General features: G+C 48.5%; 1 protein-coding gene across 1 annotated transcript in view; it reads right to left on the bottom strand.

The window, feature by feature from the left end:
- Nucleotides 1–3163: 3163 nt before the first annotated feature.
- EIF2B5 (eukaryotic translation initiation factor 2B subunit epsilon) overlaps nt 3164–12872 on the bottom strand; it is a gene marked incomplete at its 5' end in the record, with an annotated part of 11676 nt that continues 1967 nt past the window's right edge. Inside the window, 14 exon segments of the mRNA XM_014592543.1 lie at nt 3164–3587; nt 3757–3867; nt 5012–5137; nt 6241–6364; nt 6668–6758; nt 7419–7526; nt 7909–8010; nt 8136–8277; nt 8514–8659; nt 10609–10921; nt 11193–11270; nt 11538–11618; nt 11708–11885; nt 11973–12158. Of these exon segments, the coding sequence (XP_014448029.1) occupies nt 3528–3587; nt 3757–3867; nt 5012–5137; nt 6241–6364; nt 6668–6758; nt 7419–7526; nt 7909–8010; nt 8136–8277; nt 8514–8659; nt 10609–10921; nt 11193–11270; nt 11538–11618; nt 11708–11885; nt 11973–12158 (1846 nt within the window).

Below are 12872 nucleotides of genomic sequence, written 5' to 3'. Positions count from 1 at the left end.
AAGATCCTGAGAGGAGAATGGAGGAGAAGGGATTGCGGCGTGGCCATTCCCCCTGGGGGGTGATTTCTTGCTTTCTATCTCTCGGTCTTTCTCTGTCTGGCAAGCGCATGCGCCCTATAGCAAAAACCTCTGCAAAAAAAAGGGAAAAAAAAATTATTTAACTTTCATTTATTTATTTTGATCAGAGAGGGACAGAGTGAGAGAGGGAAAGCAAGAAAGCAAGCTGCTAGATCCAGGATTCAAACTGCAGTCAGTTATGTGGGAGTCCAGAGCTCTTAAGCACCATACCACCTGCTGGCCCGTTTAATCTTTTTAAAGTTTTATTGGGAACCAGCAGTTAGTGTAATGGCTATGTCGCTGGACTCCCACGTAGTTGACCGCGGTTCGTGTCCCAGACCTGGTGGCTTAAAACACGCCGGCCACGTGTGCGTGCGTGCCCAAGATCTCGAGAGGAGAATGGAGAAGGGATTGAGGCGTGACCATCCCCCTTGGGGGGTGATTTCTCGCTGTCTCTCTGTCTGTCTCTTGTCTGTCTGACGAGCGCATGCGCCCTATAGTGAAAACCTCTCCAAAAAAAATATTTTTTTATTCGACTTTATTCATTATCATTATTATTATTTTAATTTGACCAGAGAAAGAGAGACAGAGGGAAAATGAGAAAGCAAGACGCCAAGTCCAGGACTCAAATTGCAGTCGGCCACATGGCAGTCCAGTGCCTGCTAGCCCCAACTTTTCTTTAGGCCCCACCAGTATCACAATTCTTAAAGCTTTCACTAGTCATCCTAACTGGAAACAATCTCTCCTTCCTAAAAGGTTTCTACGGGCTACTTCAATCCCCATCACCCGTATTTAGAGAGTGGCTACTTAGCACCCTATGAGTCCGTGCTGTTTCACACGCTCTCTAGGCACTAGATTCTACCTGACAAGACAGAAATGGATCTACTGAATAAGAAAAGTAAATTAAACCAAACACTGGCCGTCCTATTTCCCTGAAATGACCAGTAATGCCTTCACACCCCCACGGTTCAGTAACCTTCCCTTGCTACTCCTTTTGCCCCACTGAATGAAGAGGCAGTTTACCCACGATGTCCGGGGGCGCCCCGTTAGCACAGCCTGACTCAGTGTAGGTGCCAGCAGGGTCAGGAACTCACGCTGTATGAAGGCAAGAGCGCTCAGAAAGATGAGACAGCAGCTGGCCCCGCAGTGCAAGTGAAACGTGCTGCTCCAGAGAAGCTGCTCCCCCACGGTGACTGCAGTCGGACTGTTTTAAGTATCATTTTATTTTTATTTACTTATTTAAATTTGACCAGAGAGGGACAGAGTGTGAGAGAAAAAGGGAAAGTGAGAAAGCAAGCCAACAGGCCCGGGATCTGAACCACGGTCAGCCATGTGGGAGTCCAGCGCCCCAACTACCACGCCACCTGCCGGTCCCTACAGTTTGAATCTTGGTTTAGTTGACCTGAAACACTCCAGGCACATGCGTGAATGCCCAATATCTACTAGGCGCTACCCTAGAGGGAAGGAAAAGCAGCATGACCAAACCCTGGAGAGGCACTCATCTCTCTCACGGGCACATGCAGGGGCTCAATCGTGGATAAAGAAAATGTGTGTTGTGGCAAGCCAAAAAAACAAAACAACAAAAAAAACCCAGAGGCTGGATTCTATCTAGCACCAGTGGCGAGTCCCTGATCGATAACTTACTTGGCGCCACGCACTCGAGTACCTAGGACCAAGAGGCTGGAAGACTGGGGAGAGCGGGTCACAGCATGATTAGATCCTGTGGGGGTGCTCCTCTGTCACACACATGGATATGCGTAGGCTCTAACATGAATAAAGAAAAAAGTACAGGCCAGCTCTATAGCTCAGCCATTAAGGGAGTCAGAGCCCACGGGGATGACTGCTTTAATCTTGGCCTAGCAGTCTGAAAAACATACCATGTGTGTGTGCATGAGTGCCCAAAACTCCAATGGGATGGACGAAAAAGGCTCTAGCATGCTACATCCCATGGGGGTTGTTTTTCTCTATATATAATATCTATATAGTTATATGTACACATTTAATACATATACATATATAATGTTATATATATATATATATATAAAATGTACATCATTAATACATATACAATGTTATATATATATATATGTAAAATATACATACACGCATACACACACACACAGACAGGGTCTGTCTCATGGTTGAGGTTAGAGAGGATACAGCCAAGGGAACCAGCAGTTGGAGTAATGGCTATGTCAATTGCGGTTTGAGTCCTGGACTCGGTGGCTTAAACTCACGCCAGGTGCGTGTGCATGCATTCCCAAGATCCCAAGAGAATGGAGAAGGGATTGTGGTGTGGTCATCCCCCCTGCGGAGTGATTTCTCGCTTTCTGTCTGGCTCTGTCTTTCTGGCTAGCGCACGTGCCCTATACCTAAAACCTCTCCAGAGAAAAGATAAAGCCAAGTGATGAGCCCTAAATGTAGACTCCAATAGCAAATTCTGGCTCTCAGTTACTAGCTACGCCCCTGAGTTTCAGGCACTTCATCTGGAAATGGGGATAAGATCTACCTTACAGGGCTGATGAGAGGGTTCAATGAAATAAGATGTGAGGAGTATTTAGCGAAAGTTGGTCACACATCACTACTCTCAATATTAAAGGAAAGCACATTTTGTACAACCTCCCTGTGTTCTTAGGGTCTTCTTACTGGCTCTGGGTTTTATCTGCCCCTGGGGCAATTTCTCCTTCCCTGAAACCCAATATGCTGAAGGAGAAAAGTTCTGGCTTTAACCCTTGAGAGTCAGACCTTGAGCAGATTTTCTTCTAAGCAGGACTGGCCCAGCTTCTCTGACAGGACCAGGACGGCCCGCTGGGGAAGACATGTGAGCACAGGGAGCTGGCAAGTAACAGGGCTCACACATGTGCTTGGCTCCATCCGCCTCTCTATGGAAATAGACAGCACACCACCCCAGGACCACGAACTGGTTCCCAGAGGCTGGAAAACATCCTAGGCCCTCTAGGACCGTGAGCCGTGAGCTGGGAACACTGCAGTCCCACCTAGTGGCCTCCACACCCCTCGCCTTCCTCTCCCATGGTGTTAGCTGTGTCAGCAGTTGAGACCTCTGGTCACATCCTTCAGTGATTGTCAGGGATGGAGAGAAACCAAATACACCTCTTTTTTTAATAGTAACAAATACAAGCAGCAGAGAGGGCCAGCTGCTCTCTGCTGTTCCCTGAGGGAAAGCCAGAGCACAAAGCTGTTCCCTTGGCCTTCCTCTGGCTGCAAAGCCTGCCTAGCTCCTCCCTAGTCTGAGGCTTTGTTTCAGCCCAACTTCCCTCATCCCAACTCCCAGTCAGGATGGGAGGCACATGGTTGCTGGCAGCGGGAAGAATACTGTTGTTCCAGCCTCTGATCCTTTCAGTCCCAGCCTGGGTGGTGGTTGTTCATCCTTCTGCAACTAGCTCCTCCTGGACCTGGCCCAGTGCCAGCAGGGCAACCAGTCACCCCCACAGAGCAGTCGCAGTATGACTTCAGTCATCCTCAGATGACTCCTCTTCTGCCTCCTTTAGCCACTGGATGAACCGCTGGAGCTGCACAGAAGCAGAAGAGAGTTATGAGAAGAGGGGAGCACACCCTCCCACTCTCTTTAGTGGGTAAACAGCTCTAACAACCAGCGTCCCAGGGACTGCCCACCCTGGAGTCCAGGCTCGAAGACCAGGGAACCACATAGCACCAGTGAGAGGCGGGCGATTTGATTACCTGTTGATTTTTACGCAACTGCCGGCTTTTGTCAGTTATATCCCTTTGGCTGAACCAGCTCAGGATTGTCTCCTCAGCCAGGATCTCCAGTTGGTAAAAAGCCATCAGTACCTGCAGAAGACCAGCAAGGGGGAACTTCAGGTTCCAGCAAGATGCAACAGCTAATGGAGGAAGAGGGTGCATGACTTAGGCACCTCTCCACCAGGCCCTCAGCTTCCTTCCACATGTGAAGCAGCCTCCTCCAGAACACAGGAGCGAGCTGCCCACTCTGGCGCCGTGGCAGGCATAACTTCTACTACTGCTGGGTAGTTCTTTGTACACTCTCAGGCCAACCCCCAAATGGCTGCCTTACTACTCTAGGTCCAAGCTGTATTATTCCAGCAAGGAGCATCATCGAGAGTGGCCAATCTGAGCAAACATGGTAACCGTTAGACACATGCAGAACCATGGGCCTGTGAGCAGTCATTTGCAGGGCAATGAGAACAATATATGCTTGGGACCAGTAGTTAGCGTAATGGCTATGTCGCTGGATTCCCATGTAGTTGACCGTGGTTTGCGTCCTGGACCCGGTGGCTTAAACTCACGCCAGGCGCATGGGCGTGCGTGCCCAAGATCCCGAGAGGAGAATGGAGGAGAAGGGATTGCGGCGTGACCATCCCCCCCTGGTGCGGGGGTGATTTCTCGCTGTCTCTCTGTCTCTCTTTGTCTTTCTGGCGAGTGCATGCACCCCTATAGCAAAAACTTCTTAAAAAAAAAACAAAAAAAAACCATGTGAATACCCTAGCAGTTCCAGGTTAAAGGAAGCCCCCAAACCTTTATCAGATTGGCCCTAAAAGATCAGAGAAACTATATGGCGCCAGCTGTGCTCGCATCTTCAGCAATTAACATCCAAAAACAACCGACTTTGCATTCCACTTCCTCTTCCCCCCTTTCCTGTCCTTTAAAAGAATAAACCTGGTAATGGTTAGGGGTCACAACTATCCATCAGAGAAGTCAGTCGGGCCCACCTGATCCTCAGTTTTCTATACTTATATGTGTGTTTATTTTTATGTTTATTTCTAATCCACGGCCCCTCCCACTCAGAAAAATGTGTTCTGCTGAGCGAGCCCTGGCAGAGATCGATACTATGGGTGGATAGCATGGCTGACAGAACTCCACACTGGATTCATGTTGGCCTATGTTTTGTGTCTCTGCAGAGGTCATTGAAGCCTGTTTTGAAGCAAATGCAGGAGCATGGGACTTGAGGTGTAGTCACCTTGGCCATGGAAGTACTGAGGGCTTCATGCTCCAGGAAGAACTCCTCGATGGCTGCCAATGCTTCCAAGTGATCAGCTGCGCGCTTTATGTAGTTCCTGAGAACAGGGCTCCAGGTCTTGAGCAGCTATGGAAAAAAAGGAGAAGGGAGCTGGGATATATTCCTGAACCTGCACCTGCACCTACACCTGGATAGCAAAGAAAATCAGTATCAATGACACAGCGTTTTTGTGACAGGGGAGCACAAGAGGGAGGTGATACAGGCCCCGTGGAATCATGTCAGATGGACTTGGGAATTGCTAGAAGTCCAGGTTAGGGGAAAAAGACAAGATTTCCCAGGGAAGATGAAAGACAGTCAGATGTGTAGTCTGCCTCAAAATACACAGGATGGGCTCGATCTCATTCTGGGTCAAACTGCTTTCACAGAGCCTGGAAGTCCAAGCTGATTCTGGGTACACGTTTCAGGGCCTACGATAGCCTAAATCTCAGGAGTCTCAAAGGCTGCTCAGTACTAAACCCAACCTGACTCCCCTGGGCCAGCCAAGGCTGCTCTAGAACCTAAACAGCTTCCAGCGGCAAGGAGAAGGGAACCAGAAGTGTGTGTGTGTGTGTGAGTGTGTGAATGTGTGTGTGTGTGTGTGTGTGTGTGTGTGTGTGTTAGGGGAAAAAGACAAGATTTCCCAGGGAAGATGAAAGACAGTCAGATGTGTAGTCTGCCTCAAAATACACAGGATGGGCTCGATCTCATTCTGGGTCAAACTGCTTTCACAGAGCCTGGAAGTCCAAGCTGATTCTGGGTACACGTTTCAGGGCCTACGATAGCCTAAATCTCAGGAGTCTCAAAGGCTGCTCAGTACTAAACCCAACCTGACTCCCCTGGGCCAGCCAAGGCTGCTCTAGAACCTAAACAGCTTCCAGCGGCAAGGAGAAGGGAACCAGAAGTGTGTGTGTGTGTGTGAGTGTGTGAGTGTGTGTGTGTGTGTGTGTGTGTGTGTGTGTGGATTTCAAAAAGTTCACGGGAAAATGGAATTAAAGTATGAGTTTACCTTGGTGTAAAATGTTTTTTTTTTTTTTAAATGCATCTTTTTGTTTTGTTTTGTTTTTCTAAAATAATACACATTGTCCACAAACTTTGTGGAGATCCCTTGTATAATCTATAATGCCTCTTCCTACTCCTGATGTGTGGTGCTCCTGCCTGATCCCTTGTTCTCAGACCCAGTCTTTGCTCACAGGAAGTAGCAGGGCACAGTAGCGGTTTGGGTCGAGCGGGGCCTCCACTTGCTGCAGGGGGAACTCCAGGACCACGTGGCTCAGCACCTGCATCACCTCCTTCAGACTTATGTTGTAGGCATACCTGTGGAGAGACTGGGATGACACTGGGCCTTCGCTGGCCCCTTGAGCATGCTGCAGGACCGTGGCTTTGACAGAACAGTGGAGGCAAGGGAGTCAGAAGGACCATTTTAGAAGGGAAGGGTTCTGGAAAGGGGAGGTCTGTGCTGAGGCCAAAACCTCATGCTTTCTTTCCTGCAAATACTACTGGCCTTCTCTATACAGGATATTGAGGAAATAGGTTTCATCTGGGGAAGAAATGCTTAGGAGATAACGCTTATCTGCCTGGGGTTACCCTGAGGAGAGAGCAGGGAAGGGTTGCTCTTACTTGAGTGAGTTGATCTCCAGCACCAGATTGTCACAAGAAATGTTTTCTTCTTTGCCCCGCTGTAATGTTCCCAGAACTTCATTCTGAAACACTAAAATCAAAGGAAGATTAAGTTCATGGGCCAATTTTATTCTTGAATGCATTTTATTTTGGGGGGAGAGGTGTTTGCTATAGGGCACGTGCAGTCGCTCGCCAGACAGAGATAGAAAGCGAGAAATCACCCCCCAGAGGGGATGGCCACGCCGCAATCCCTTCTCCTCCATTCTCCTCTTGGGATCTTGGGCACGCATGTACATACGTCTAGCATGAGTTTAAGCCACTGGGTCTGGGACTCGAACTGGGGTCAACTACATGGGAGTCCAGCAACACAGACATTACACCAACTACTGGGTCCCAGAATGCTTTTTTTTTTTTATTTTAATTGACTGAGAGGAAAACAGAAGAATGGATAGAGGGAGAGACAGAAGAGAGAGAAGCACCCCTAACAGAGTCATGCTGCAATCTACCCCCAGCCTTGGCCAGCCTGGATCCACCAGCGTTGTGTGCCTGGCATGCAGAGGGAAGCCCTGGGACTTGGGGCCCGCTGTGTTACCACTGCACCATCTTCTGGCTCCCAGAATGCTTGAAGTCATGTTCCAACTTTATACCAAACTCTTTCTGGGGGGACACAGCCTCTGACTAGGTGACCCCAGGCAAAGAATAAACAGGAGACGTCCTTCCTCTGTCCAGTTCTACAGCTCTGGCCACTCACCTTTGATGTCATCCATTTGAGGGGAGCCTGCCCGACTATCCAGCTCCTCAGAATCCATACTTCGCTCACTTTCAGTTTCACTCTCTTCTTCCATATTAATTGTGAGTCCTAAGAATACATAGAGTGTGAGAACAAAACAAAAATAAGGACAGAACCATTTATAGAGAGTAATATGTTTACCCTGTCTGCACGAATAAAGGAGTGAATGATGAATCTGATTGTGAAGTATTCCTTTCTTTTTTAAAAAACAATTATTTATTTAATTCCATTTGTTATTCGTAGTTGTTTTGACTTGACCGAGAGAGAGAGAGAGAGAGAGAGAGAAAGGGAAAGCAAGCCACCAGGTCCGGGACTCGAACCATGGTCAGTCACGTGGGAATCAAGCACCCTTATCCACCACACCGCCTGCTGGCCCCTGTGGCGTATTCTTCACCCTTCAAAATACACAGGTTTATTAGAACAAGGCAGGCAGGCATAAGGCCTCGCATACCCCACAGATTCTGCCGTAGCTCTTCCTCCTCCTCCATGTTCGTGTCTGCAGCTTTCCAGAGGTAGCCCTGGCCCGCTTCTCCTACTTCTGCTCGATTATAACCTGGAAGAGAAGAGGCACGGGTCTTCAGAGAAGGCCCAGCAGAGCACCAGTCCCTCCAGGAGGAAACACTGGCTTTTCTACGGGACAGAGACACACAGATGCCCCACACCTGTTGAGACTCACACCTTTCATCTTCATTTTCTCCTTTTCTTGGTTGGCCCCAGAATCATCACTGAACTGGCCATCATCCTCATCTTCCTCTGCATCTGGAGGGTGCAAAGAGATCACCGAGCCCTCAGGCAGTGTGATGTCTGGGCCCACTACCACCTGGGGAGAAAAAAGGAGTGGGTGGCAAAGACCCTCACATGTGTTGAGGGAAAGTACATCCTGCCAATGAGAATGACATTTTTAAAATTTGTTTAAATAAGACAATGGAATGAAAATGAAACCACTGGATATGAACTCTCAATTCAGGCTGGGTAACGGGTGGAAACAAGGTCCCTTCTGGCTCAGCCTGATTGCCCCTCAATTTGGGGCCTTGTGCAGTACAGAACAGTCCTCACCTGGCAAGTGAGGACACAGCGTGGCTTCAGGGTCACCCTCTCCTTGACCTCGGCATTGTCGCAGAGCAGAGACTGATGGACCTGTGCTCCAGTGGCCACTCGGACGCCCTGCCACAGGTAGGCCTGGTCCAGCACCACATTATCACCTGGCTCAGGGTGGGAAAGAGGCCCATTCACTCAGGGCTCTGAGGACAGGGCTGATACCTGCACAGCTCCGGCCGACCTTTAACACACTACCCCCGGTACCCAGTCATCCCCTCCACCGCGGCCCGAGAATGGAACAGCGCTCAGTCTGGGCATCTCTTAGGTTTGTAACTACAGGCAACGCACAGGGCATTAAGAACCTGAGAACCTTGAACCTTTCTGTGAACCCTTTCAACTCAAGAATCTTGTTAGAATGAGCCATGTCCACAAGTAGAACTACATAATTCTACCTTTCCGTATACATTTTAGAATTTTAATTTTTAAAACACTTTATTTATTTATTTTTATTTAACGAGAGAGGGGCAGAGTCAGAGAGAGAGAGAGAGAGAGCGCAAGTTGCCAGGTCTGGGACTCAAACCATGGTTGGCATGTGAGAGTCCAGCAGTCTTAACCACCACGCCACCTGCTGGCCCCTAGACTTTGAATCTTATTGTTGGTCTCTTAAAGGGGCAAGTACCATTATAAGCATCACATTATAACAATCAGAGTGAACTGCCAAAGGGCTAACAGATAGTTACGGCAGAGTAAAAAGAACACTGGACTCATCCTCAGAACGCCCAGATTCCAGCCCTAGCACTGCCTCTTACTAATTAGACAGACCGAGTGACACACTGCTGTGAGTCTGTCTCCACGTGTAAATTAGGGATAAACAATATCTACCTCACAAGGTTTTTGAGTATAAACTGAAATAATGTATGTAAAAGTTCCTTGTAAACTATAACACACCAAATGGTTATTATTATTGCATGTTAATTATCCACTTGGTCCTGAATGTGAATACAGGGTACCCTAGAACGTGATGCGTCATGTAGTGAGAGGTTCACAGGCCATGAATTAAGGCACTACTATTTTCAAATCCCTGCCTCTTCCTTCCTCTCTTTTTTTTTTCTTAAGTTTTTTTTTTTTTTTTCTGAGATATTTTCTCTATAGGGCGCATGTGCTCACCAGACAGACAGAGACAGAGACACAGAAAGTGAGAAATCACCCCCCAGGGGGGATGGCCACGCTGCAATCCCTTCTCCTCTATTCTTCTCTTGGGATCTTGGGCACACACACACACGTGCCTGGCGTGAATTTAAGCCACTGGGTCCGGGGCTCGAACCACAGTCGACTACATGGGAGTCCAGCAACATAGCCATTACGCTAACTGCTGGTCCCTTCTTCTTAAGGTTTTTGCCATAAGGGCATGTGAGCTTGCTAAAGGGACAGAGAGGGAAAGTGAGAAATCACCCCTGGGGTACAATCCCTTCTCCATTCTCCAGGGGTTTGGGGCACACATGCCCAGGGGCCTGGCATGATCTTCAAGCAGCAAGTTTTTTGTTTTAAACTGTCAATACAATAAAAATGAGACCACTGGATATGGACTCTCAATTCAGGCTGGATAACGGGTAGAAACAAGGACCCTATGGCTCAGCAGGACTGCCATTTAATTCCAGGCCGTGTGCAGTATGAACAGGCCTCACCTGGTAAGTGACTACGCTACCTGCTGCACCCCACCCTCTCCTTTCTTGTTTTTTCAGAAGTTTTTGTTTTAGGGTGTGTGTGCTCGTGGCAGGGGTCGGGGGGAGGCAGAGACAGTGAGAGGGAAAGTGAGAAATCCCCTCCCAGATGGAATGGCCATGTTGCAATCCCTTCTCCTCCATCGTCTTCCCGGGATCTTGGGCACCCACCCATATGTGCCCTGCATGGGTTTCAAGTCACCAGGTCCAGGACCCAAACCGCGGCTGGCAGCAATGTAGCCACTACGCCATCTGCTGGCACCCCCTCTCCTTTCTTTAGTTCCTTATCCCCAGAGACTATCTCTGAATATCTATCCTTGTTTCTGGAGACAAGGGCCTCCCCCAGGTTCCAACTCCTAGGACAGCTGACTTGATTCCCCACCTGTGCTCACCAATGTGGCAGCCAGGGCCAATGACACTGTTGGTGATGGAGCAATTGCTGCCGATAACAGTGCCAGGGCCCAGGAGCACGTTTTCCGCTAGGACGCTGCCACGGCCCAGGCTGACCTCGGGCCCTCGGTAGATGTTGTGCCGGGAATGAGTGCAGCTCTGAGTGCTGCTGTCTGTGAAGTTTGCCTCTGGGGTGAGCGGGTAGACCCATCGGCGGATGACGTCAGCACAGACAGCTGAGTACATGTGTAGGTTAGAGACCCGGGCACCATATTCCTTAGTTGTGACATGCATGTGGATCTGGTTCCCCAGGATCTGAATGAGAAGGAGAGAGGGGTTACCAAAGCAAGCAAGACAGGAAGAACGCCCCAAAGGACGCTTTTCTAACCCTCTGCAGTTACCTTCTGCCTTTCACTGTGACAGCCTCATGGCCTGAGTCTTTTCTCTCTGTACTGTTCCCCCTGCAAATGGCTCTCTTCCTCCCTCCCACGGCTTCCCAAACACAAAAGGACCACAAGCTACCAGCCTGAGATAAAATCACAGCTCTCTCCTACGTGCCCAGCGAGGCACTGGAGTCTCTTCTCACCTCTTCGTTCACTAAGAGGCCTCTTACAAAGTCATCCCGGGTTTGATAGTCAAAGTTGTCGGTAAAGAGCTGCGCCACCTGTGGGAGGAAGTGGGGTAGGCTGAGGTAAGTGCTCTTTTCTAGAAGCAGATATGCCCCCAGAGACCTATCATACCTACAACAGCCAGACACAGACCCGAGTCCCAAAGAGGCTCCCAATGGGATACCATGAACAAGATGAAAGCACCTTTTTGCTTTAGATAAGAAAAAGAGGAGGAAAAATGTACCCTGGCATTCTAGGGGAGCAATCACAGACCTTCAGGGTTCTACTCTTTGGATAGGGAGCCCAAGCCCCGAAGATCCCACCTGAGGAGAGCAGATGCTGATGTGACAATCCAGCAAATCATATCGAATCTCCACCCCATCGCCACTGCCCTGGAACAGGCCCTGTGGGGACAAGTTATCAGAATGCTCACTCATCTCTTCTGCTGAAGCCTATCACCTTCTCACCTCAGGGACCCCAGACACCCACACACCAGAGGAAATGAAAAACGCCGGAGGCCCTGGGTCTTCTGGAAATGGAGAACCTGGTTTGTGGCACTATCGACGGCCACTACCATGCTGTCCTCATGGCAACGAGTTGGGTGGCTGGGGGATGACTCCTTGAAGATCATTGTCATTACAGATACATTTTTTTCTAGCTTCCGTCTCAACCTACAAAGAATAGAGGGGAGCTGCAGAAAAGCAGTTTTCGGGCTTGCTGGTCCCCATCCCTTGCCTCTGCCCTGTCCCCATCCTGACCTGTGTTCCTCCAGGGCTCTGGTAATATTGATGTTTGAGATGACATCCCCATACACCAGAAGGAAGTCGGAGCGCACCAGGGCCTTGGCATCCACGTCACGGAGGACGTCTCCCAGTGAGCGATACAGCTCCGACGTAATGATCCGAACCACATTGAGGGATGTGGGACGGCACCATTTGGATTTTCTGGGGGGTAGGGGAGCAGATGAGTAAGGCAATCATGAAGCTCACCAAGCCTTCCCTATTCTCCCCTATTCAGCCTTCACATTCCTTCTCTATAGCTTTTTTGGGCTCTTGCCAGCATCCTCAACTTCAAAGAGATTTATGAACTACTATTAATGCTTTCCTGTGTCTCCAGTCTTGTTTTATGGATAAGAGAAATAGAGTTATTTCTTTCCCATACCTGGCCCCTGTCCCCAAACATGGGCTTGAACTCTTGAATCCTGCTTCTGCTGAAACCTACCATATATAAAGCACCCTGGGAACATACTTTTTATCTCACTTTTCTCTTTCTAAAGTCCTTATCAAATTTAGAAACTGTCTGATGCAGATTACAATAATATCCTAAACTTCATTTCTTAAGCTTCCATAAACCTGAGAGTCATTCTTTTTCAAGAAGATTTCAACAAACATTTAAGTCTTTCCTATGTACTTGGTACTTGGTAAGCAGTAAAAATACAGAGAAAAAAGCATTAATTCCTGTCCTTGAGGATCTGAACAAACCATAATACATTTAGAAACTCAATAAGAAACAAAGATGTTATTGAGGTAACTTCCACATTGAAGCCATTAGAGAAAAAGCAAAACCCATCAAGACCAAACTTTGTGAAATTCATAAAAAAAATTCAAGTGTCATTCTTTTTTATTTTTTAGGTCATAGGGCACTGTGTTTTCCTCAGG

This window comes from Tupaia chinensis, unplaced genomic scaffold (genome assembly GCF_000334495.1).
Source record: "Tupaia chinensis unplaced genomic scaffold, TupChi_1.0 Scaffold000708_1, whole genome shotgun sequence".
In the NCBI taxonomy this organism is placed as follows: Eukaryota; Metazoa; Chordata; class Mammalia; order Scandentia; family Tupaiidae; genus Tupaia; species Tupaia belangeri.
The sequence above is the reverse complement of the archived record's forward strand: the minus strand, read 5'-3'. Positions and strand labels throughout refer to the sequence as shown.